We start from the raw sequence: 27,429 nt of genomic DNA, 5'->3' as shown, positions 1-27,429 counted from the left end.
AGAGCATCATTCCTGGACATACTGACTTCCCAGGTGCTGTAATGTCAAATCCCAGACATTTCAACACGGCTTCACTTGACGGAGCAACTAAGGTTATCTGCAATGATGCACTGGAAGAGGGAGGGAAATGGTCAGGGGCAGAGTATGATGCTGCCAACACTCTATTGAGTAGCTTTAACCAGATGGATGATCACTTGATAGGAGAAACGGCAACACTTCCTGATCAGCTGCTGTCCCAAAACTCTGAAACGGAGTTAGAACGTCAGTCTTTCTCACCGTTAGTAACTTGTTACTGTTCAAAAAATGGAAGCTGCATCCAGGAGAATGGAGAGATCAGGTCTGAGGAGGACATGGTCACATGTCCACCAGTTTTTAAGAGTAAACAGGAACCAGGGAACTTACAATTAAAGATGGAGAGCAGGTCAGAGGAACGGACACTTACAGATCTGGAAGGAGATGCCGTGCAGGTTCTTCTTGGCCTCGGAGAGGTGATAACTTTCAATGTCATGCAGTGATTGTGTGAAATCTAAAGATCTGTTTTGGAATTGGTCTTTCTTTGTTTATGGACACAAGTTGGGCAATTTATCCTCTGAAAATCTGAAAGACCTCAAATTCATCTGTCATTTTTCATCCAGTTGTAAAATATCTGAAATTTCATGTTTCTATTGTAAATGCAAATGTTTCAATAAAAATGTTTTCCTTTTACAAACAGTACTTTTTATTAAAAGTAAGTCCCTGGTTTAAACAGAACACCCTTTTATAATTTACATTTTTCAACATATTTACATTTTTCTACAGAGTGGTATACTTATTAAAAACTGTAGGGGGAGCTGTAGTATTCCTGCACCATCAAAGTTTTAAACCCTCCACAATATTCTTTTAAGAGCTCATCCTTCTGGTGACTCCACAGCGGAGAGATTCCTGAAAACTGGATCTCCTCGACCGTCTGCAGCTTGTTTCGCAGGGGTGGAAACGGGAGAATGAGCTTGACTCAACATTAACAGAGTCTGTGCTGAAAAGTAACACCAGACAAACTGCTTCAGAAATGCCCAGAATGACTGGGATGTGCTTTTAGTTTCTCAGATGTAGTTGTCATATGTTTCAGCACCCGCAATAAAAGTTTTAATTTTAGTTCGGAGTTGTCAGTTATATAAAGAGGGAATATCTACAGTATGTTTTCCTTGTTTCTGACTTTTCCCCTCTTATTGTCCCTTGAAGCGTTTATTTGATGCAAACGTGCTCAGCGGGTCTTGGGGCTTTTCACCATCCTCGTGGCCTGAGAGACCCTGTAGCGCTCCTTGATGTTTCTTCTCCTGACGTGCTCGTTGGTGATCTCGATGACGTTTTCATCGGGGAACCAGCCCTTCTGACCGTCGGACAAACGGCTTCCTTCGTACCAGCCTGGAGTAGATAAACAAAAACCGGTGGATGACAAACAAGGGGAAATTGAAGGTTTTTCTGTCGCTCATGCAAGAAAGTTATATAAAAAAAAAAAAATTAAAGTGCTAAATGTGGGTTTTAGGATTGAAGCAGGATGTATACACAAACAGAGTCAAGGAAGGGAGTGTATCAGTGAAGCAAAACCAAATCTGTTCACTGGAGGGCACAATTACACAATTCTACATTTCCACATTGAGGGGAAAAATTGTGTTTTTAAACTTTCTCTGAGCCAATGTTTGCAGGTTTTTTACCCTCGTTGGTTTTGCGGATGACGTTCACTATCTCGGTGGGCTCCAGGCTGAGCTCGTCTGCTTGCTGGGCAACGTACTGCTCCACACACTGCACCTGAGGACAGTCTGACACACACAGGACCGTAAGCATGTAGCAAGATGAAACACAGTATCTGTTCGTGTCGATGCTGGGTGTCGTTCTCACCCCAGTCCTCATAAATCACTTCTTCATCGATATCTTCTTGGGTGGACCTGGGGAAAGCCGCCAACCATCTCTGCATGTCGGACCTGTTGACGCAAATTAGCTTTGACTTGACTCTGAACCAGAAAACAATTAGTTTCTTTTTTGTGTGAGGTGAATAACTCCGACTTTATGCAAATTGGATTGTATGTTTTCTTTTCCGGTTTTTAATCCATGCACAGCGCTGTGAATGTTAACTCTTATTCTTAACAATATCCCAGCCCAGAGCAGAGACCTAAAGAAAACAAAACACAGGAGGCGTAACAAACACTGTTGAAACCAGATATTCACATTTTCACCAGTGAAAATGTGAATACATCTCACTGTCTGACATTAAATGAGACTAAACTTTCCATAATTTAGGTCGGTTAGGAATAGCAAAGTTCTATCGCTAAATTATAATATATTTTTCTTCATCTTCCTTCCAACTTCCAGAGTTTACATACAGGTCCTTCTCAAAATATTAGCATATTGTGATAAAGTTCATTATTTTCCATAATGTCATGATGAAAATTTAACATTCATATATTTTAGATTCATTGCACACTAACTGAAATATTTCAGGTCTTTTATTGTCTTAATACGGATGATTTTGGCATACAGCTCATGAAAACCCAAAATTCCTATCTCACAAAATTAGCATATTTCATCCGACCAATAAAAGAAAAGTGTTTTTAATACAAAAAACATCAACCTTCAAATAATCATGTACAGTTATGCACTCAATACTTGGTCAGGAATCCTTTTGCAGAAATGACTGCTTCAATGCGGCGTGGCATGGAGGCAATCAGCCTGTGGCACTGCTGAGGTCTTATGGAGGTCCAGGATGCTTCGATAGCGGCCTTTAGCTCATCCAGAGTGTTGGGTCTTGAGTCTCTCAACGTTCTCTTCACAATATCCCACAGATTCTCTATGGGGTTCAGGTCAGGAGAGTTGGCAGGCCAATTGAGCACAGTGATACCATGGTCAGTAAACCATTTACCAGTGGTTTTGGCACTGTGAGCAGGTGCCAGGTTGTGCTGAAAAATGAAATCTTCATCTCCATAAAGCTTTTCAGCAGATGGAAGCATGAAGTGCTCCAAAATCTCCTGATAGCTAGCTGCATTGACCCTGCCCTTGATAAAACACAGTGGACCAACACCAGCAGCTGACCATCACTGACTGTGGGTACTTGACACTGGACTTCTGGCATTTTGGCATTTCCTTCTCGCCAGTCTTCCTCCAGACTCTGGTACCTTGATTTCCGAATGACATGCAGAATTTGCTTTCATCCGAAAAAAGTACTTTGGACCACTGAGCAACAGTCCAGTGCTGCTTCTCTGTAGCCCAGGTCTGGCGCTTCTGCCGCTGTTTCTGGTTCAAAAGTGGCTTGACCTGGGGAATGCGGCACCTGTAGCCCATTTCCTGCACACGCCTGTGCACGGTGGCTCTGGATGTTTCTACTCCAGACTCAGTCCACTGCTTCCGCAGGTCCCCCAAGGTCTGGAATCGGCCCTTCTCCACAATCTTCCTCAGGGTCCGGTCACCTCTTCTCGTTGTGCTGCGTTTTCTGCCACACTTTTTCCTTCCCACAGACTTCCCACTGAGGTGCCTTGATACAGCACTCTGGGAACAGCCTATTCGTTCAGAAATTTCTTTCTGTGTCTTACCCTCTTGCTTGAGGGTGTCAATAGTGGCCTTCTGGACAGCAGTCAGGTCGGCAGTCTTACCCATGATTGGGGTTTTGAGTGATGAACCAGGCTGGGAGTTTTAAAGGCCTCAGGAATCTTTTGCAGGTGTTTAGAGTTAACTCGTTGATTCAGATGATTAGGTTCATAGCTCGTTTAGAGACCCTTTTAATGATATGCTAATTTTGTGAGATAGGAATTTTGGGTTTTCATGAGCTGGATGCCAAAATCATCCGTATTAAGACAATAAAAGACCTGAAATATTTCAGTTATTGTGCAATGAATCTAAAATATATGAATGTTAAATTTTCATCATGACATTATGGAAAATAATGAACTTTATCACAATATGCTAATATTTTGAGAAGAACCTGTAGGTTTCCTTAGTTTTAGGTGAAATTGTATTTTAACTTATGTGACTTGTGTCAAATGTTTTGAGCCTCCTTCCACCTGCTTCTCACTATAGTTTGCAGAAATTTTGACCTATTCTTCTGACAGAACTGGTCTAAATGGGTCAGGTTAGTAGATCACCTAGCTTGAAGTACCTTTTCAGCCCTGCCCGCACATCTTCTACACTTTCACTAAATATTGACTTTGTTGTCCTTAAGTGGTATTCTTAGGGTCATTGTCTATCCGACTCATAATCGGCTAATATAAAAAAAAAAATAGTTAACAGATTAATTAAAGAGCAAAATGAATTTTGGTTTCAGTCTTTATTTGCACATAATATTTCTGCTTGATCCCATCTATTGTTACTATTCACTTGATTGATTTTAAATTAGATTTAGGTCAGGTGATGTAGTGTTTTATTTTCTCTCTGAAACCAACAGTTTTCTTGGCTGTTTTTTTGGGGTCATTGAACATCTCAACCATCTTTTCATCTTCAGATTCTTCCCAAGAACATCTCTGTACAATTCTCATTCATTTTTCTTTCAAGAATATGAAGTCTGCCTGTTCCATGTGGTGAAAAGCTCCACACCATTGGTAAGGTTCTTTTGTTGAACTTTACTGGGACCACTGGTATGGTGTTTTTGGGGTGAAGTGCAGTGCCAATCTTCCTCTAAGTTGGGTGTGTGCAAAGAGTTCAATTCTGTCTCCTCTGATCAGATTTTGTTCTTCCAGTATTTCACTGGCTTCTCCAAATGTTTTGCAATCATGGATCAGCATTTGGGACCACTGCTCTAAAATGTCCTGGTAATCACTGTGTTGACTTTGAAACTGGTATAAAACACATTGGACCAACACCAGCAGATGACTTGGCGCTCCACCTCAGCACTGACTGTGGAAAACACACACTGGACCTCAAGCAACAAGGATTCTGTGCCTCTTCCCTTCTGCAACCTTGATTTAGAAATGAAATGCAATTTTTTCTTTTATCTAAAAAGAGAACTTTGGACTAACAAGACAGTCCTTTTTCTCTATAGCCGATTAAGAAACAAGCTACTGACATTTTTTTTTTCTGGTCCTGAAGTTTAAATTAAGCACTGCCAACCGCTGTGGCCCATTTTCTGAATACGTCTGTGTGTGTTTCCTCTTAAAGTACTGACTCAGCTGCACTCCATGCTTTGTGAATCTCCCACAAACGTTTGAATAGGCAACAGTTATCCCTATTACTTGTGCGCCTTTTTTCAACTACACTTTTCCTTCCACTAAACTTTCCAAACATATGTCTGGATAAAGTGGCAAACTTCTTTAGCAATGCCCTCTGTGTGTGGGCCATAACATTACATCTGTGCATTAAAGAAATATCTTTCAAAGGTCTTGTATTTTACTCAAATTTTCTGAGACAGAATTTTGGATTTCAATTAGCTGTAAGACCTGATCATCAAAATTAGGAGAAAGAAACACCTGTAAACAATCACTCTGTGCAAATAATTTTATTTAATATATGGGTTTGAGGATTTGAATTTAATTACTGAACTAAATAAAGTTTTTGATGGTGACCTTTTCGAAACAAACACTCACTTGGACGGGGCCTTGAGGATCCGCTCCATCATGCGTCCTTGGTGGTTTTCCAGCATGACGAGGTTGAAGCAGTTCTCATAGGCTGCGCCACCAAAACATTCATCTAAAGGCTGGGCCTGCACCAAAGAGCGATGAGTGTGGTCCACCACCACGTAACGGTCCGAGCTGTTAAGGACAAACCAAACCAGAAAGAACTCCGTTAAAGGCAAACACAGAGCTGGAAGGACATAAGGAGGTTTAACTGGTTAAACAAACATGTGGCATCCCCAAGAAAAACCATACCTAAACCAGCGTACATTACACAGGTATGTACTGTACTACTTTGACAACACTTCCTGTTACATTTGAGGACGAGTGGAGTCATTTCATGAGTGGTGACAGAAAATCAATCTTCTACCTTTGTTTGGGGGAGTTGATGCACATATTTCCCACCAAAACACGTTCATCTCTGGGACAGAACTCGTCTTATTCCTGGATATTATGGCTGAACATATTTATGCTTTTTATACCTATCATTACATGAACAGACAAACAGGGCACCTCCAAGCGTCTGGAAATTGTACTCAAGGTGGAACCAGACTTATGGGGGTACCTTGATTGATTTTGTTAAGATTTTTTTTACATGATATCACAAAAGGCTGGTTTAAAATACATTAACAGGTGTGCCTCCATTTAACTGAAATGTTGTGCAAGGTCATGACATCATGGACGTCCTCAAATTGGCTTAAATCGCGATAAACTTGGTGAATGTAAACATCTGTAATAAAAGATCAAATTTTTCTGGCATTTAGCAAACAGAAGTAATTTTAATGATCCTAACTGGCCTGGTCTCTTTATATTGATGGTTGTACTGTTTCAATGCATCATAGCTCATGTTTTATTAAAAGGTTTTCTTCCTTACCCTTTCTTAACAGTAATCAGTAGCCGGTCGTTAAACAGGAAGAGGTAGACCACAGAGAACCTGGCCCTCATGTTGACAAAGGTTTTTGCTTTTGACATTTCTTGGAGCTCTCCCTTCTTCTCCAGAAATCGAGACTCAGAGATGATCGGGATGGCCTGGTGCAGACAGGAAACAAGCCATAGATGTTTCATCCTCCTAATAATTAACAGATGGACACATCGATGGTGTTCCTGCCTCAGCTTACCTTGAGCTTATCAAACTCGAGCATCTTAGAGATTTCAATCAGCTCTTCCATTTGTCTCATCTTTCCCACATCTCTGTTACATTGATCAATGATCTGTGTGCGATCAAGTGAAAAAAAAAAGTCGAATTATTCACCATCTTCTTTATCTTGGTTTTAAAAAATTCCCTCTGTCACTTTAAGTCTGTCCCACTGGGACTATCGGGTTTGTTTACGGCTTCTTCGCTGAGCTCATTCAGCAGGAAATCCGTCCTCAACACGATAGCAAATATGAAATCTCCAGCTATGTGAAGCATTCTGGGGTCAAATCACGTGCGCGTGTTTGCAAAGGGGATGGTGTAGAGTGAGAGGTATTTACCTTAGTGACAGAGGACAAAGCCTTGGAGGCCGTCTGCTCCTCTGCTGTACCCTCATTTGTTCTCTTCAGGATGTTCTGGAACGACAAACAACCTTTTATTCGTGCAGCTCATTCTCCTCAATGTGGATGCAAAACATGCCCCTGATGCAAACCGGTGGGGGGGCCTGAGTGGGAAGGACTACTCTGGAAGGATGACATTTCACAGAGTCAAAGAGCAGGATGAACTCAGATCACTGGTTGTTAAAGGAAATTAAAAAAACCAAGACGGGTCACTCATTCACAACGTAGTGAGGCAAAATATTTTAAAACCTAATTGTTCCAATTCTTCATTTCCACATTAATGACATGAACCACCTAAACCAGAGCAGAACACGTTTATTTACACTCCAATTGGGACTCTGTGCTCCGGTTACTAGCCTGCAGTCAGCTGCTTAACAGGAATACTGTCCTTAGCTTGCCAACTGCAGCTTTAAAGCAGCGGTACGCTGCGTGATGTTGATTTAGTTTCCACATCGTGACTGTCCGTGTTGTTTATAACCAGAAATATGTGCAAACAGCCTAATTTGTCCTTCCGGTTGGTAAAGAAAAACTGTGCAGCCTTCTTTCAGCCAGCTGCATGACAGTGCACAGCAGCAGGCGGTGGAGGGTTAGCGCTCAATGCTTTATGGTCCAGAAGTTTTCTTGGGCATTTCATTAAAAGGACTTTAAGCCTTAGTAATAGCGTAATAGAACATTTAAGAGGTTTTAAAGCCACAGCTAGCTAGCTGTTGAATATTAGAGCCCACATAAAAAAAAAAACCTCTCTATTCTTGGATGCTTATATAAAAAATACTAAAACAGAAATAGTTATAGAGTTCTTAACCGGCTTTAGATCTGGGCTTTGACTAGGACACTTTGGTATAAACCATCCAATAGTAGCTCTGGTTGTATGATTAGGGTCATTATTCTGCTGGAAGGTGAACTTTCATCCCAGTCGTTTTTTGCAGCCTCTAACAGGAAAGCTGAGGTTTCAAGGACAAAGCATCTAGGACATCTAAAACCTTTTAGCCTAGAGTCCTACCTTCACATAGACTTCTGTTACACAGTGATATTTAATTACTACACATTTATTTTCATTTTGTGCTTGACCAACGTTTTACTCAAACACCTTTATAAAAACATTTATTTTCCCTTAGAACAAAGGTTTAGTAGAGCAACAATTACGTTGCAGAACCTGTTCTGGGTCTGTTCCTAAATGACCATAAATGAATGCCTCACGAACTACTGCAACATATGCAACAAGAACATGATTTTCCGGTTTCAGTGACGTGCTGCAGACTCAAAGGCGTAGCGGATTTTAGAGGCAGCTACGGATACAACTCCTTTTAGACCGTGATTACTTTATGGAGCATATGTTGCTAAAGCACGAGGAGCTTGAAGTGTAGGCAGCAGTCTGCCTTCCACCTTGCATCAACATTTTTATGTTTTTAACATTCGATAACGTGACACTGCTCACCTCGATGAGCATCTTGATCCGTGTTATTCGCTGGAAGGGCAGCAGCAGGAAGGAGATGAAGGGCAGCCGGTGGCACTCAGGCAGCTCCTGAAGACGGTTGATAACTGTAGCGAACTGTTCATTAGTCTTCCTGCAGGTATGCAGAAACTCCGATTACATGGCATCGGTTTTGGTATTCTTGCAAGTCAGTCACAGCTAAGATCCAACCCGGCTGACTTCCTAACAACCCTAAACTGCTGATCATTGCTTCTTACATGAGTCGGCTGTAGGTCTTTTCCTGGTAGCTCTGGTTGCGGATATAGTCGATGTAGGCGGAAAAGTTGTGCTGGGCGTGATAGTTGAGGATGTCGCATATGTCTAGGAACATTATCTCCTTGAATATGTGGTCTTCCAGGTCTTTCAGGAACCTGCAACAAGCAGTTTCATTAAACACCTCCAGATTCTCCAGATAATCGCTTCAGCTGCATTCTGCTGTTGACGTCAAAAATCACGTTCCCATTTCCTTTCATCTCTTGTGGTATGATCTCTCACCTCTCGCTGACCTCGCGGACCTTCGTGATGTTAGAGAAGAGGGTTTTCTTGTCACTCATGATGAGCGTCCCTCCCAGCTCCCTGTTTTCCATAAAGTGCTCAGTCAAAACGCGGAGGGACCGCAGGTAGGAGGCCTCTGAGGTCAGGACCTCAAACATGCTCTACCAAGGACAATCAAAGTCAAACACTAAATTTAGAACAGAGTTATATGAATTTTAAAATCTAAACAATGTAACTTGCTTATTTAAAGTATTAAATGGGGACAATTAGAAAAATGATTATTTATATACAAATGTAATGTTATGATCTTAGCAGTCATAGGAAAGACAGCTGACAGACACTCATGACACAAATGGTCACTGCGGAAGACTCTGGCTGGTCACGGAGTGCAAGCATATTAATGGAAAGTTGAGTGGAAGGAAAAAGTGTGGTGAGAAAAGTTTGCAAGCATTCAAAATCCTCTTGTTATTGGTCGTTTGTAATTTTTACAAGTTTTGAAAAACTGAATTTTGGGTTTCATTACCTATAATCCATAATAATTGAAATGAACAGAAATAAAAACTAGACATATAGTGCTTTTTTGTGTAATGAATCTATATAATACATAAGGACAACTTTCTCTAATAAATAAAGTCTTCAATAATAAGATTATCACTTGTAGATAAGATTTCAAATAGATCAAGCATCTCTCGTGTTTCCTTTAGGCTTTGTTGTAGTTCTTTCTTTATGCTACAGCTTCTTAAGTTCGTCCTCCTCACCTCCTGGTACTTGATTTGATCAGGAGTGAACTGGTCCAGCAATCCACTGTCCCGTACAGCTGGGAGGTCCTGCCACAAGGTGCTTTGATTCACATTGGGCATGGGGCCACTCTTGGCTGCTCCGGTTCCCTCTGACTTTCCAGATATTTTCTCGTTCATGCGGGCCGCCCATTCCATAGCGTAGTCCGCACTAGTTTTGCTGATGGAGCGGATAACGGTCTGTCGACGCAGCTCCTTCCTGATGGCGAAGTCGCTGTATGTTTGGTACAGAGGCTCTGAGGTGAGACAAATGGAGAGATCTTAGTCTGTCGCCAGCATACATGTTTAGCTCGCCTTTAAGTTCAAACACAGAGCAGCCAATAGATCTGTGTATTTCTTTCTACAACCAGACAAAATATGAACCTAAATACAACAGACTTTCCTCTGATATTTATTATTATTGCTTAATGTTTCAATGTGGTCAAAGAAAAAAAAAGCAGGCAGTAAATATTCTGTATGTAGCTTGTACGATATAATCTGGTTTCCATTCAGCTGACATTTAGTGTGTCAACAGGTCAAACTCAGTCCGACCGGCTGGAGAGCATCTGTAAAAGTTTTCAAGTCTTGATATAGACTCTCTATTAGATTTAGGTTTGGACTTTGACCGGACCTTTCTAACCTTTTCTAACCCCGCCCCCCCATGCATCATCCCATCAACTCTGACAAGCTCCTATGCCCCTCTTGTAGAAAAACATTCCCACACCATGATTCTGCCACCACCATGTTTCACTGTAAGGAGGCTGCTTTGTTAGTTTCCTACTACACAAACCATTGTGTGTGGTGCGACCACAGGACCATCTACCACGTTTGCTTCTAACAAAGGTTTTATACCTGGCGAACCAACAATGGCTTTCATCTGGTCGCTCTTGCAATAAATACCAGATTTCTGGAGTATACAACTAATAACTGTCCTGTCAACATATTCCCCCACCTGAGCTGTGGAGCTAAGCAGCTCCTTTAGAGTTACCATGGGACTCATGGCTGCTTCTCTCAATGGTCTCCTTGCCCAGCCTGTCAGTTTCGGTTGAAGGCCAAGTCTTAGTAGGTTTGCAGTTGTGACATACTCTTTCCATGTTCAGATGATGGATTGAACAGACCTCTATTAGATGTTCAGAACTCAGGATGTTGCTTCATAATCTAGCGCCGCTTTAAACTAAATACTTAAGACCTCCGCAGGCTACCGGTTGCACAGGATTTGAGTAAATGGGGGCTGAATACAAATTAACGCCACACTTAAAAGATTTTTATTTGGCAATTACATTCCAGACATACTTTTAGCTCTCCACTTGCACCTTGGATGACTCACACGTTAATTATGAGGTACTTTAATGACGTATCACAGCCTTACCGTCGTTCAGCTGGAACTCCCGGTTGAATGGCCTGAAACAGGAATTAGAGCGAGACGTAAACAATCATCCACAGGTACGTTTGTACATGTCTGGCAGAGGGAACTACTTTGTTTCTGATTGTGGTCTGATATTACAAAACTTGAATTTAGTAGCAACTTACTGTTCTGTTTCTTTTTTGTCTTTATTGCTCTTATTTTCTTCTCCTATTATATATAAAAAAACAACAAAAAAAACAAGAAGGTCACATCATTCCTCCAGTATTTGTTACGATAATGAGCAATTCAGCGCAGCAAGAGACTCTTATGCTGCTTAAGTACAAACCAGACAAGATGGTGGACTGCATGAAGGTATTACTGGCCCTCCTGGAATCTGTCTTTGGTGGAGCAGGTGGCAGTCTGCGAGGAGACAGAGGGCTGCATGGAGGTGAAGCTTTTGGGGGCGGTGGCCTGATCCTACCAAATGAGGAGTTGCTGCCAGGGGAGGTTCTCCCAGAGTTATTCTCATTCCAGGGGAGTGGAACATCATTCACAGGAACCCTAGGTGGTATGGCAGGTGGTTCTGTCGTATTTTCAAGCTCAGGTGTAGAGTCTGAGGCGTTGGCAGGTTTACTCTGATGAGCTGGTTTGCTGATTGTTATTTGAGGAACATCCTTCCTCGCAGATGACATTTTTTTAGCAGCCTGATCAGCCACAGGAAGTTGGAGCTCGTAAATACTATCCTCTTTGTCTTCTAGGGACTGGTCCTGGACCGGTGGAGGCCGATAGGGAGCAAGGGGGAGTTGAGAACCCTGGTTTGAACATCTTCTTAGACCCCCAGCCAGCAAAATTTCCAAAGATTGATGGAACTGTGATTTCACCGCTTTCTCATCTACCACAGGAGCCCTATCCCTTTCATCTCCTGCCTCATTCTTCCCTTCCCTATCATCTACCTCTTTAATCTCCTCACAGACCTTTCCATTCTCTGCTCTATGATCTTCCACCTCCTTCTGTGCTGCATTCAATTCGATCTCTGTCTCTGTTGTGTTCACTTCCAGCTTATTCTCTGCTTTCTGCACTTCTACTTCCCTCTTTTTCTCCAAATTCTCATTTTCCATCTCCTTCTCTGCATCCTTCACTTCCCCCTCCTTTGCTGCCTGAATGTCCAACTCAGATTTTGCTTTCTGCCCTCTCACTTCCGTCTCTTCTCCGTGCATCTCCTTTTCCTTTTCTGCTGGCTTTACTTCCATCTGCTTCTTTGCTGCCTTTGCTTTCAACCCATGCTCTACTTTCTGTCCCTTCACATCCATCCCTTCTCTCTGCACCTTCACCTTTGCCTTACCCTCCCCACCCGGACCCTCATTTTCATGCTCATCCATAGGCACCCATATGAGCATCATGCCGGGTCTCTTTAGATGACACATGCAGGTGCAGGTTATGTTGCAGCAGCGACTGAGAGGAGAGTATAGTGTGTGATCTTCCTTTGCTTCAGCTGCTCCTGGCCCCTGAGCCTCCACCTCCTTCCCATCAGGCGCTGAAGACACAGAAGAAGTAGAACAGCTTTTTTTTTTTGCCAGTTTCACAACGTTTCTCCCTCAGATGTGCCGCCCCTGTCCTTAAAACACTTTAAAAAGATTTTTTTAGCTCTGTGTGTTATACTTTGCATTTAATTGCTACAGTCCATGGGACAAGTATTCACACCCCCTCCAATTATGTGTTTAAAACCACAAACCTCAGTGTATTTTATCAGAGTTTTATTAGACAGATCAACACAAAGTGGTGCATAATTGTGAAGTGGAAGAAAAAATTGTACATTGATTAATAAAAATGTGAAAAGTGTCACATGCATTTGTTTTCAGCCCTTTAAGTCAATTACTTGCAGGAAAGCAATTGGTGTTCTTACAGCAGCAGGTGTTTTGGGGTGGTATGTCTCTACCTGCTCTGCACATCTAGAGACTGAAATATTTGACCATTCTTTGTAAAACAGCTCAGGCCGGATGAAGGACATTCATTTTCAAACCTAGCCACAGATTTTCGATGGGATTTAGCCCCACCCTCCTTCCACCGACTCTTATCTAATCCCAACAGCATGATGCTGCCACCACCATGTTTTGTCGCAATTTTTAAGTCTTTATTTGTAAAAACAAAAACAAAAAAAGTCGAAAACCATGCATCATTCTCCTTCCACTTCACAGTTATGCACAGATGTGTGTTGGTCTACCACTCGATGTAAGATGCCCTGACGTCTGTGGTTGTAATGTGGCAAAAATTGAAAATGTTCCAAGGGCTATGAATACGTTTGCAAGTCGCTAAATACGGTTTTATTGTACGTGACTTACTTTCACTGGAGCATTCCAGGAAAAACAATCTAACACAGGTCAGGACGTCAACATGAAAGCAACATAAAGAAAATAAAGTTATAAAAAAAATAAAACGATTGATTCCCCCCCTCCGGCCATTTCTCTAAGTTCCTGCATGGAGACAATGTGATATTTTGAAGCCGGTGGAGCCAGCAGCTTCAGACCTCCTCCCAGAGGGACAGGTCTGCAACGCTTCCCCTGGAAGGCATCTGAAAGGCAGCCAAGGAATCCCCAAAGGCTTTAAACCGGTCCATTTTAACATTGGATCTTGTAGTAAAAGTTGTCTAGTCGCAGCATCCTCGTTTATTAGAACATCTGGTAATAAAGTCGTTTAATCCATAGGTTGTCCTCTGAGACAATGAATAAAATATGATGGATTTGGAAGGTCTAAGGTGATCCATGACACAGCTTGTGAGTTTCCGAGTCAACATAAAAATCATCTAACAAGTGTTTCACTTTCCTAAGGATAGATTGTTAAACATGGTTCGTAATCTTACGCTGCATCATTTCCTGCCTTGCCACAGGGAAATGTTTAAATGTAACACGAAGACCGACTCAGTAGCAGGAATTTCATTCGATCCTACGTGCCAAGAACCTAAACGATGGTTATCTTTAGAACTAGAAGGAGACTCTTCCTTGTTTCACCTCAATCAGCCAGGCTGGTACGCAAGAGCTGAGCTGAATGACCCGTTGACAGCCGACAGGCTGGAAAAGTGGTCGGTGCCACACCTGTCTGCCTGCCTGAATCTGTTGGATATTTTAGGATTGAAAACAATCAGTGCCAGACTGCTAACTGCTCTTCAGTGCTACCTACTGCATAAAGAATAACAATCTGGTCAAGTTGTAGATCTCATCACCTCCCGTTTACTCGGTTCTTGTGCATTTTATCTTATATTGTAGCTTATTTTAGGTTTTTGTATATTAAATAAATACAATGTACACCTACCTTAATAGTAAAAACAAATAGAAAAAGTCAATTTTATTGCATGTTATTTAGCATTCCTAAATATAAGAGTAAATTCAACTTTGTCAAAGGTTTGACCAGTATGAGTCCGAAACCAGAATAAGTCCAGTGTTTGTGAAAGTGCTACCAGTTCAGGCTGAGCTGCGGGCTGTGTGAGAAACAGTTAGAAGAGACAGGAACTGAAAATCACACAGGGGGCATCACGTGAAAAGAAAATATGGTTTTTGTGATCGGATCCTTGTATTAAAGACCAAATGTCTTTTTTTCTCCCCAACAGGAAAAACCTGCTCATTTCAGCTCAGTGCAGAGTCTGAACGTAAGGAAACGGTTCTTTTAGAGCACCAGTAACCTGGACATCTTAGAACAAAACTTCTAATTGTGGAATTAGTAGGCTGTGGCTCGCTCACTATTTCTTTTCAGTCTTCAGGTATTTCCCAGACAGAAAACAGTACCACCTCCCTAATGGAGCCGTTTTCTGCAACAGACTTCTAGCTTGCTAATCTGGTGTGACTTTGATTCCTGCGCTGACAAAGACTCCAGATTCCCTGAAAATGTTTCCGACACTTTTCTACCATCCTGAATCACATATCTGAGTGGCTGCCATACCTGATCGCCGTTTGTCTACATTCATGCCATCGCTGTCCTCTCCTCCTATGCTGTCCTTTTTATTCTGGAAGCGGCTCCTCTTCTTGGGCAGTGGCGGCGCCTGCTCTGTCCCCACCTGAGGCTGTGGGCCGCTGTTGTCTGGTTTGGGTTTTATCTCAGGTGGCTTTTTCCCCTCTTTACTTGACGAGAGTGCTGCAGCGCCATTCACCAACTGCTCTCCTGCTTCGCTGGAGTCCTGCTGGGTAAACTTTTTTGCTATTTTCTTGACTTTTCCTTGAGTGGTGCCTGAAGTGCAGCCTCCGCCCACAAGACAAAGAGAGTTACTGTGCAGTGATCTCTGAGGGATCTCTGGTTTTGGTTTGACCTCTGGCTTGAGGGGCGACGTAGGTCGTTCCAGGACAGACATCGTACCTGCTGGTTGTCTTCTCTTTTAGAGTCGAGGGAAAGACTTGGATGGCGAGTGTCAGCGTGGGAATTTCATCATCCCCTGATGAAAGGAAAAGGCAAAAAGAAAAGGGAAATATAATCAGTGTCTTAAGCAACTTTTTTACAACAGGGAAATAAACAATATATAACTCAGTGATACCATCAGCATATAATACTTGGTTCAGACTTTGAGCCCAGAGCCATAAATCTGCCTAAGGAGGGGCTCAGGCTCTAATCTGCATTGCATGAGGTTCACTCCTTTCCACTGTGCTCACATTTACACATTTTAAACCCAAGATAATGTAAGACCTGTTTGTCTGGGCATTAATTAGTGTGTTTGCATCACTACAGGTAAACATATAGGGATGTTTTTTTTTTGTCTCCGATTCAGTTCCCTTTATATTTAAACTTCTTATAATGTTAATAATTTACAGCTAAAGGTCCAACGTTATCCATTCATTTACTATTTTTACAGCCCTTTGCCATCTGTGGCATCAGAGCACGGACATTGATCAACAACAGTGTTAACATTTTTATTGAAGATTATTATATTATTATTATTACAACATTTCAGAGCTGGCAGCAGGCGGTCTTTGCAAAACCAGGGGCGAGTTGAATTTTACAGTCCTGAGAAGACCGCAGAATTGCTTGTTTGTTTGGTTTTGGTCACAGTGAAACGTTTGGGATCGTTAAATACATACAAAATCAGACAAAGATAACCTGAGTAAATACAAAATGCAGTTTTCAGATGAAAAAAGCTCTCCAACTAACCTGACTCAGTGTGAAAATAACTGGTTGCATCACCTTTCTGGTCATCCATCAAGTGTTTGGGCTAACTGCCAATGAGTGTTTTACCATCGCTGTGGAGGAATTTGGGCGCACCCTTCTTTGCACAATTTCTTTAATTTAGACATTTTGGCAGCTTTTCAACCATGTGAGGTCCAGACTTTTACTAGGCCACTCCAAAACCTTCATTTTTTTTTTTTTGCATTCAGAGGTAGACTTGCAGGTAAGCATAAGATCATTGTTTTCCTGTACACGGTCATGTCCAGTAAATTAGAATATGTGCTGCAGTGAGGCTCGTTTCTCACATTAAAAGGACCTTTTGAAAATAACAACGTTTAAGCTTGTATTAAATATACTTTACATTAAACCCACATTTCTGTATTAACAATGTTTTTTATTGGTCTGATGTAATGTTTTAATCTTAAACGTTGGGTAAGCAGGAAATCGTCATAATTAACAGAAATAAATATTTTAAATATATATTCTCATTTATCGAACATGTATATAAACCTGTTGATCAGGTTCTGAAGCAGGTAACTGGTCCCGGACCATCGCAGCTACTACAAGTCCTTCTCAAAATATTAGCATATTGTGATAAAGTTCATTATTTTCATTAATGTAATGATGAAAATTTAACATTCATATATTTTAGATTCATTGCACACTAACTGAAATATTTCAGGTCTTTTATTGTCTTAATACGGATGATTTTGGCATACAGCTCATGAAAACCCTAAATTCCTATCTCACAAAATTAGCATATTTCATCCGACCAATAAAAGAAAAGTGTTTTTAATACAAAAAACGTCAACCTTCAAATAATCATGTACAGTTATGCACTCAATACTTGGTCGGGAATCCATTTGGCAGAAATGACTGCTTCAATGCGGCGTGGCATGGAGGCAATCAGCCTGTGGCACTGCTGAGGTCTTATGGAGGCCCAGGATGCTTCGATAGCGGCCTTTAGCTCATCCAGAGTGTTGGGTCTTGAGTCTCTCAACGTTCTCTTCACAATATCCCACAGATTCTCTATGGGGTTCAGGTCAGGAGGGTTGGCAGGCCAATTGAGCACAGTGATATCATGGTCAGTAAACCATTTACCAGTGGTTTTGACACTGTGAGCAGGTGCCAGGTCGTGCTGAAAAATGAAATCTTCATCTCCATAAAGCTTTTCAGCAAATGGAAGCATGAAGTGCTCCAAAATCTCCTGATAGCTAGCTGCATTGACCCTGCCCTTGATAAAACACAGTGGACCAACACCAGCAGCTGACACGGCACCCCAGACCATCACTGACTGTGGGTACTTGACACTGGACTTCTGGCATTTTGGCATTTCCTTCTCCCCAGTCTTCCTCCAGACTCTGGCACCTTGATTTCCGAATGACATGCAGAATTTGCTTTCATCCGAAAAAAGTACTTTGGACCACTGAGCAACAGTCCAGTGGTGCTTCTCTGTAGCCCAGGTCAGGCGCTTCTGCCGCTGTTTCTGGTTCAAAAGTGGCTTGACCTGGGGAATGCGGCACCTGCAGCCCATTTCCTGCACACGCCTGTGCACCGTGGCTCTGGATGTTTCTACTCCAGACTCAGTCCACTGCTTCCGCAGGTCCCCCAAGGTCTGGAATCGGCCCTTCTCCACAATCTTCCTCAGGGTCCGGTCACCTCTTCTCGTTGTGCAGCGTTTTCTGCCACACTTTTTCCTTCCCACAGACTTCCCACTGAGGTGCCTTGATACAGCACTCTGGGAACAGCCTATTCAGTTCAGAAATTTCTTTCTGTGTCTTACCCTCTTGCTTGAGGGTGTCAATAGTAGCCTTCTGGACAGCAGTCAGGTCGGCAGTCTTACCCATGATTGGGGTTTTGAATGTTGAACCAGGCTGGGAGTTTTAAAGGCCTCAGGAATCTTTTGCAGGTGTTTAGAGTTAACTTGTTGATTCAGATGATTAGGTTCATAGCTCGTTTAGAGACCCTTTTAATGATATGCTAATTTTGTGAGATAGGAATTTTGGGTTTTCATGAGCTGTATGCCAAAATCATCCGTATTAAGACAATAAAAGACCTGAAATATTTCAGTTAGTGTGCAATGAATCTAAAATATATGAATGTTAAATTTTCATCATGACATTATGGAAAATAATGAACTTTATCACAATATGCTAATATTTTGAGAAGGACCTGTATATCTGTGTCCGATGTTCGACTGCTGGATCTTTTTCTGATATGCCGTGTTAGTTTTACAGCAGATTTAACAAGACGCACGCTTTCCGAACTGTTCTGCTTTCGTCTCGTCAGTTTGCACAATATGTTCTCCGAAAGCCTTCTGGATCATCACGATGTTTTTGCCAAATGTGAGACGACCCTTTGTGTTCTTTCTGTCTTCACACTCTACTGGGAAGGTTCACCACTTTATCTTTGTCTGATGATAAAAACAGTTTGATGACACGAAACATTTAAGTGGGACAAAAAAGCACAAGCAAAACCTGGAAGGAGGCGGATTTGTTTCCCCACCACCTTATATTTACTGTTATTAATGTTATTAGTGTGGTGGGAAGCACATTTGTTGCGGATTAAGGAGCTTCCTGGTTCAGATCTTAAATGGGGACTTTCTGCATCAACTTTGCCTCTGCGGAGTTTCTCCAGATCCCTCGAATGCTCTACAGACTATGCAAAATATATGAACGGATTAATTTAACATGGCGGTATTAACAAATATTGCCCTTTCGCCAACGTCAAATATAGGCCGCGTTAAATTAAGGGTAAGTTTTCAGGATTTTGGCAGCTCTTCCCAACGATATGTTTTAACCTGCGCATACGCTACTCAAAAAAAAAAAACATTTACCTTCCTCATTCCATGAAAGGATATGTTAGGAGCCAAACACATGTTTTTGTTTTTTGATTTTATCTACTGATTGTGTGCCAAAATATGCCAGTAATTCTCAAATTAACCTTTGCAACCTTGTTACACAACAGTGTTGGTAAAAGGCGTTTTCAACCTACGACTGCAGGTATTTATTTGTTAAGATATTTATCTCTAAATATCTCTCTGAGCTTCCTTGAGGACAGCTCACAGTTCTATCAGGTAAAACAAATGATTAAGATCTTTGGAGGCCGAAAGGCTCCTGACCTATTCTCAAACTTTAGGTAGGTAAAGATCGGCTAGGAGCTGCTGTGTGGAGGTGTAGGCGGCGTATTTAGTCTGTGTTTGGTTAACAGGACCGGCACTGCAGGATGTCACAAAAACAAAGTGGCATTAATACATTAGTCTCTAGTAAAGGTCGTATGTATGCAAACCAAAAAATAAAGTTAATACTACAACCAAATGTGCAAATCCAGAGCATCATATGATGCTTTTAAATCCTTCCTATTTACATTGCTTCAGCATACTTGAGCTTGTACCACAAAATCGCAGCGAAAAATAAGAATGGGGGATTCCCAAAAGCCGTAAGCAAAAAGTCCATGACCTTGTTTAGCTGTTCAGCAGCAAATACAGTTAAAAATAAATGTAACAGAGAATAGAGAAAACTGAACGGATTGAAAAATATGACCCAAACAGCACCTGGAGAGAGTAAATTCAACTTTTCTGGACTTCTACAGACTCCCAAGTACAAAACAAGCTATATTTAAGGGCTACAAAATTGAATTTTACATGAAATGTCCCCTTTAAAGAGAGAACAATCAAACTTTTCTCATCTGAAACATTCAGCAGTTTATTTTACATTAACAGTGTCAAGCAGGGCTGAGCAGTACAGCGCAGAAATATCATTGCAATATCTGTAAATATTCATTGCAAAGCACTGTTGGAAATGCTATAATTACTCGTCATATTGCAGGTTTCATGAGTCCCCTCTTTGTATACGAACTATATATTCAACCTGTTGAATAGAGGCTAACTGCAGTAGATGCCTAAAGCTGACACAGTTGATCGAGCTTATCCTGAGGGTCTCATTAAAATTCAGCCATTTGACAGGACTTTGACCAACAGTGGGTTTTCTACCTAAATATCAGGGCAGCGGATGGCTGATTTTTAAGCTTAATCTATTTTTTATTTATTTGGTTAATGTGTTTTGTTTCCATCTATCGTTTCTTTAACTCCAGATGAGAATTATTCCATTTTCGCCGAGCATCGACGTACTACTAGAGTGAGATTATCTGGAAATAGCAGCAGTATAATTTTTTTTCTGCAGTGCTTCAGATGTTTATCAGACATTTGTGGTGATCATGTTTACAGATGTGCTCTGCTTTAAACAAAGCCTCAAAAGGAGCGATTCCCCACTGATGAGGGTGATGATTTCTAAGCTTCCTGCTGAGGCTGCTGCTGACCATGGCTCGGTGCTCACTAAGCTCCAGCTGATTGAAGGCTCACTAAAGGGCTGAAACAAGTCATCGTGATTAATCGATTATTTAAATAATCGAATTAGTAATCGAAGAATCGTTAACTGGAGTGTGCGGACTCTAAAACATGCCAATTGTTGAAACAACAACCCACTCTGAGGAGTAATTAAGCAATAACTGTACGAAAAAATATATTCATCTTGCATTCATCTTAAATGCAAAATGAATATATTTTCGAGGGAATCGCTCCTTTTGAGGCTTTGTTTAAAGCAGAGCACATCTGTAAACATGATCACCACAAATGTCTGATAAACATCTGAAGCACTGCAGAAAAAAAATTATACTGCTGCTATTTCCAGATAATCTCACTCTAGTAGTACGTCGATGCTCGGCGAAAATGGAATAATTCTCATCTGGAGTTAAAGAAACGATAGATGGAAACAAAACACATTAACCAAATAAATAAACCTTTCTTTGTCTGTAAATATACTTTATCCAGAACTGGACAGGAGGCTGTACCGGCACATTCTCAGTCTCCTCGTGTTTACACAGCCACTGTGACGCTGTGCGGCCCACAGATGTTCCCCCTTGGCTGAAAGGCTGAGGTTAAGCGGATGGCAGATATTTAAAAAAGGACAAATATTGACCTAATTCAGCTCGATGCGCTAAGCTGAAGGTGTCACCGGATTGACCTTACAAGGACACCTGCTCCAGGATACGCTTCTGTGCTCCAGTAAACTTACTGATCAAACTTCAACAGAACCTTACGGCTGCTAAACAACAAAGTACCCAAAGAACCATTTCAAAGAAATGACAAGAAAACTGCTTAGAAGGAAAATATGAAATAAGGATGGACTAAAATATTATGCAGAATACTGTTTGTGTAGATGAGGTTGGATTGAGAAGCCAGTTGTTTTTAAACACTGTAAGAAGTTCTGTACAATTAACGATCGCCTATACGGGTTTAAAACTGGAAGCCAAAGTGTTCATTCAACTCTAAATGGGAATCAGAAACAAATATCTCACAATGTTGAAGAAAACTTCATGTAAATATTTAGTTTTAACCCAAATATTGGTGGTATAATAACCCTTGTAATGGGTTATGAGTTTCAACCACGTTTTTGGTCATCTTAACTATAAACAATGGTCCGTTTAAACCCATTCTTTTGGGACTATTGTCCCAACCCTGTATGTTGTAATTGGTATGTCAAACCAATAACCCAACCCTGTTGGCTTGGCTCGGTCCAAATATGACCCAGCACTGGGTCACAAATTTTTGGCCAGCAATTTCTAGTGTGTGTGATTTTATACCATAGATTCAGAAGGAAAGCAAGTCTTGTTCCCTTGTATCTGTTTGCATGTGCAGTCGGGTTTTCCTGTGTTTTAGAGCACATCGATAACAAAGCCAGAATATCAGAGTAAATGTTTACATTTAACAGCTAGCTAAAAACTATAAAAATGGATATTTGGGCCTGGACTTTCTTTCTATTCATATCTTGTTCCCCAGTATGACTGTAGGTCTACTCTAGCAATGCCTCTGTACTGAGCTCCCTTTAATTTCCAGCACTTATATGATCCCTGGAAAACCACTGCTACTGCTACTTTCCTTTATTGCACAGTAAGGTGACTGTGGTGTACGGATGTGTGCACGTTTGTGAGTGTGATGTGGCTCTAGAGTAAATCGCTTTGAGTGGACGGTATCAGTGCATTTACCATTTAATGTCTGTTTAACAAGCTGGATCTCAATGTAGACCCATGCAGCTCATGGCAGACAAGGGCAATATACTAATACTAGTTAACAGCTGTTAGCTACTAGAAGAAGTGTGTACTTACAGACGCTCCACCCTTATTAATGTTTGAGTACAAGTGTTTGGACGAGATTCGCAGTTCCTTCCCTGTTTTCACACAGGTTAAATGTGAAACTGTCATGTTCACTATGAGTTTTAATAAATGAAGGATCATAATTACTTATCTGCTACTAGGCTGACATATAAAGATGTCTGAGTAACCCATATTCCATTTTACCCTTTAAGGCCACAAATAACTACTTACATGAAGCAGTCAAACCAAGCTTCCTCTTTATATAAAGACGTCTAAATTTAGAAACACGGTGGGGCTGAAGTGGAATTTGATTGGTCAATCCTCCTCACATGTGTAATGCACTTTTGGAGGAACTGGACCAACACAAAAGTAGCACATTATCAAAAAGTGAAAGGTAAATGACTTTCAACATTTTTAGCACTTAACATCAGAAAAATCTGAAACGCAGATAAGAAAAGCATTCCCACAGTATGATGCTGCCACCACCATGTTACATAGTTTGGTATCTTCCTTGGTCTTCGTGATGATGTTTGTTCTCTAACAGCTACATTTATTCAGTGCTTAAATAACACACAGTTGGACTCCATTTATGCTGTTTATGTGTCATCTGAAAGGTCTGGGTTTTATTCAACGGCATCAGATTTAAGGGGGCTGAATACAGACGCACTCCATTTTCCTTCCACTTTACAGTCACGTAGTGCTTTGTGTTGGTCTACCACATAAAATCCCAAAGGCATACACTAGAATTTGCGGATGTCACATGATAAAATGTATTCAATGGGTATAAATACTTTTGCAAGGCGTTTAAAGTGAGAAACATAACGACGCTGAAGTGACATTTGAGTGTTCATTCTGGGTGACCAAATGTCCAGGCTGCAGATTCTCCTCGCCATATGTTTATTTGATGTGATCACAACAGCTGATGAAACCAAACCAAATAGGGGCTAGTCATCCTCTGAGTCATGTCTCATAAAGATGCTAAGCCTGTCCAAAATGTGTACATAGTCAGCAGAATTACATCAAAAAGAGTGATATGACAAGGTCATTACTGTCAGGATGTGACATTTGGGATTTTGTGGTTTTGTTTTGCTAGATGTTTCTTGTTTGTGGTTTTGTATTCATGTTTATTGCTTTCTGTTTTCTGACAGTTCTGGATTCCTTTTGCCTCTCAGTGTGTTCTCCTCTCGCCTTTAGTTCCCTTGGTGTTTCTTTCCTATTTATGTACTTAGAATGGTTTTATTATTATTATAGTCCTCTGGTTCCTTAGCTTTGCTCTCGTTTTATGTTTTGTATTGGTTCCTTTGCACTCTCCTATTTATTAATTTATTTTCTGTTACTCCTCTCGTCATTAGTTTTCCTCTTTTAGTTATTCATTACTCAGTTTTAGTCCCCTTTACATTCATTGTCCCTCTTAGCTTTGTTTCCTCTAGTTTTTCTTTATTCTCCAGTCCCTCCTTTATAGGTTAGCTTTAGTTATTGTTCTCGTTTCCTCTGCTTCATTCTCAGTTTGTTCTATCAGTGTTGGTTTAGGTTTGTTTACATTTGTAGTCAGGGTTTCCTTATGGTTTCTTTTTGCTAAGTTATTAGATCTTAGGTTGTTGTGTTACCTCCAGTTTCTCAGTTTCCTTTAGTCCATGTTTATTCTTGATTCTATGTTTTATTTTATCTTGGTTTATAGTTTATTTCAGGTCTGCTCACTGTCTTGTCATTTAGTTCTTTTCCTCATGCTTTAGTTTTATTAGGCTCATCTGCTCCCTTTGCCTCCTCACACCTGATCTTAGTTCCTTGATTACCTGCCTTTGTTCTCGCTCTGTATATCAGTTGGTTTTGTTTCATTGTCCTTTGCTGGTTCCTTTCGCTCACACTCGCTACCCTCGTTCATACCATGTTCCTGCAGTGTTCAGCTTCGTACGTTTTTGGATTCCGGTTCTTCGTTGTACCTGCAGTGATTTTTGTTACGTTTTCGATCCTTCAAAATAAAGTGAGGTTTTATTTAAGATGCTGCTTCCAAGCTCTTGTCTGCTCTTTGGTCCAGCCCAAAACCCCAACGTGACAATTACAAGTGGAGCTGAATACCTAAAAATAGTAAAAAATCCCACGGCAAAACAAATCAATCCTTTGGTTCAGAAATCAGATTATTTCAAACAGCTTAACTGCTGATGTTCACAATCACTACTATGATGCTTTTCAGTTTTCTTTATTTTGAAGACTGTTACAGTGATTTTAAAGGCGGATAATGATTATGATGACTGGAAACGTGTCAGTTTTAACATGGTACTTTGAGTTTGAAAGAAGTATTTAGTCTTCATAACGGGCTATGACACAAAAAGAAGGCTAAACAAAACAAACACATTAGTCAGTGGTCAGAAATGTCCAACATTCTTGGCTGTCGGCCCAGATTAAATGCTGAAAATCTCATTTATTTTTATGCTCCTTTAATGCATCAAATCTGAAAATCCAACTTTTTCAGTCAAGCATCATGCTCCTCAATTGGTTATACCTGCACTTGTAAAGCACTTTATCAAGTCCAAAGACTCCACACATTCACACACTGACAGTGATAGGTCACACTGTAGCCACAGCTGCCCCGGGGCAGACTGACAGAAGAAAGGCTGCCATACAATCAGCGCCACCGGGCTCTCTGACCACAATCAGCAGGCAAGGTGGGTGAGGCAAGGACACAATGACTGAGACAAACAGAGCAGGGGTTTGAACCGGCAACCCACCGGTTACAGGGCGAACACCTACCACCTGAGCCCCAAACAGCACAGGAAGGAGACAGTAGATCTGTTTGCAAAAAGCAAACATCAAACAGTCATAAGTATTGTAAATTACAGAAATGTGATTTGTAAAATAACCCCTGCTGCTTTGACTTGTCTCTCCTAAATCTCCAAACTTTAACTAGTCCCCTGCAAAGCTACAGTCTATCTAAAGCCCTTTATAACTGAAAGGTTTAATGGATTTTGTTTTTTCCCACAAGTTGCAGCTACATGTATGCGAATCTTAGTCTAAGCAAAGCAACAGAATGTTTAAGATACTCATGAATGGTAATGACTAACACTAACCTCCAAAGGAAATCATTGCAGTCAAAAAACCATTACAAACGCCTCTTCCTGGCCTGAGAGCTTGTGTGAATAAGGCGCAACCAGTCGCTAAGAAAAGCGCACCAGCTAGTCAGACCGGTTTGGAAGGGACATGTTGACTGCTAGTAAGGAGACGGAGTTTCATGTTTCAATCAGAATAAAACGACACCATCCGAAGAGTTATTATAACAGGGTGAATATTTTACGGTTTACAGAAATGATCAGAAACAATCGGTTTTAGATTTGACATGAGGTACAACAGCAGTGGGCTTGAGTAGGTCTTTCCCTTGTGTCAGATTTGGCCCTCCGATCATTTTCAATACAGAGTGAGATAAAAATCCTAAGCTTAAGGGTGTGTTTAATCCAGACAGACAGACTAACACAAAACGGGCTGGAAGATAAAACAAGTCCAATTTTCCCTCTTATCCTCTCTTTTAGGCACACTCTACCTCTTTTGTCTCCCTTTTCCCTATTGACCCAGTTAGTTCAATAGCCGAATCCAGCAGTTTACTGGTTTCTGGCTTTTAGGACCTACTCCGGGGGCAGATCGGTCGGCTTTACTGTAATAGCATTTGCGTTGCTAAATCCAATATGAATGGTGTGATCCCTTAAAGCAGCCCCATTTGAGAACAAGAGGGCAGCTTTTGACACATTTCTCTTTGTGTGTGACAGACACAGTTTGCCATCTGGTCTGAAGACCTGAGGGTTGGTGTGGGAAATAAAGTGGCTGGGTGGGGTGTGATGAGTGGGTAAGCTCCACGCTGGCCAAGGAAAGCAGAAAAGGTGACACATGGAGAGACGAGATGAGAAAGCAGGAAAAACATGGAGAAGCTCCTGGTGACATGTTGGCTGAGGCTCCTATGAGAAGAAGACTCCTGTATGTGGGATTTAATTATACTGAGATGAAAGGAAATTTGGATATTTATTACATGGAATAAATAGTTTGAAATGTTAACCCCTGAGAGATAACCGAATATAAATTAAAAGTAGCCTAATATGCTCTATAACATGAGAATTACTGTTTTGTTACCTTCATTGAGTAGGAACCTATTTTTAGTGAAACAAAGGCCATAAAATTCCTTTACTAACAGGAATAAATGCCGCTTCTTTTGAGTAAAGAATTAATAAAATATGTCAAGTTATCACAAGTAGTTGTTTTCTGTAGGGGGAACAGGTGCTCTCACCATCACCCAAACTACACTAGCTAAACAACCAAAAATAAACTTAATCTCAATTAAACTACTAATCATTTATGACAAAAACTCACCAAACACGGTTTGGACGGTTCCGCTTTTTTTTTCTTTTTTTTCTTTTTTCGGGTCTACTTTGAGTCGAGCATCTTGAACTACTTCTCTTTGGAAAGTCCGAAAGCCGCTCGGTGTAAACTCCGCTCCCGCCACGAAGAAAATTAGGGGAAGAAAACGGTCGTTAATAGGGATAGAGGAAAAAAAATAAAAATAAAAATGTCCGCTGGAAGAAAATCCGTTCAGTTCATTTTTGTCTGTCTGACAGTCGTGTTGCGTGAGATCCCATCATCCTTTTGTTGTTGTCTCGTCTTTGTTACGAGCGGCGTTTGTGAGAGGAGCGGCCGGGAGGGAGGAGAGGAGAGGAGAGGGAAGGATCAGCACAGCAGCCCCCCCATTCGCTCCTCCTGAGGTTCCAACCGACAAGTACTGTGCAGTAGAGCAGACGGGCTTCCGGTGGTGCATTTCAAAATAAAACCAAATTCGATGGAGGGGGTTGTGGTTTCAAAATAAAATGTTTGGCGAATAAGGAATACCGCTAAATACAATTCGTAGTAATTCTAACAAATACATTTCATGACGAAACATTCGTAAGTATCAGTTTTGACTCATATTTTGTA

The 27,429-nt window shown here is 41.1% G+C and overlaps 1 protein-coding gene across 1 annotated transcript; it reads right to left on the bottom strand.

The window, feature by feature from the left end:
- Positions 1 to 700: 700 nt before the first annotated feature.
- arhgef15b (Rho guanine nucleotide exchange factor 15b) lies at positions 701 to 26,872 on the bottom strand. Its single transcript, XM_047386066.1, has 16 exons — positions 26,833 to 26,872; positions 15,121 to 15,607; positions 11,537 to 12,724; positions 11,376 to 11,418; positions 11,215 to 11,246; positions 9,828 to 10,102; positions 9,070 to 9,230; positions 8,793 to 8,945; positions 8,539 to 8,668; positions 7,044 to 7,118; positions 6,689 to 6,781; positions 6,445 to 6,599; positions 5,544 to 5,708; positions 1,876 to 1,958; positions 1,692 to 1,796; positions 701 to 1,401 (listed from the first exon to the last, which is right to left on the bottom strand). Exons 2-16 carry the CDS (start codon positions 15,524 to 15,526, stop codon positions 1,241 to 1,243), a joined length of 3,225 nt encoding a protein of 1,074 aa, XP_047242022.1. The 5' UTR covers positions 15,527 to 15,607; positions 26,833 to 26,872; the 3' UTR covers positions 701 to 1,240.
- Between the last annotated feature and the right edge of the window lie 557 nt (positions 26,873 to 27,429).

Source organism: Girardinichthys multiradiatus, chromosome 14, assembly GCF_021462225.1.
Source record: "Girardinichthys multiradiatus isolate DD_20200921_A chromosome 14, DD_fGirMul_XY1, whole genome shotgun sequence".
NCBI classification, from domain to species: Eukaryota; Metazoa; Chordata; class Actinopteri; order Cyprinodontiformes; family Goodeidae; genus Girardinichthys; species Girardinichthys multiradiatus.
This window is presented reverse-complemented; position numbering and strand designations above follow the sequence as displayed.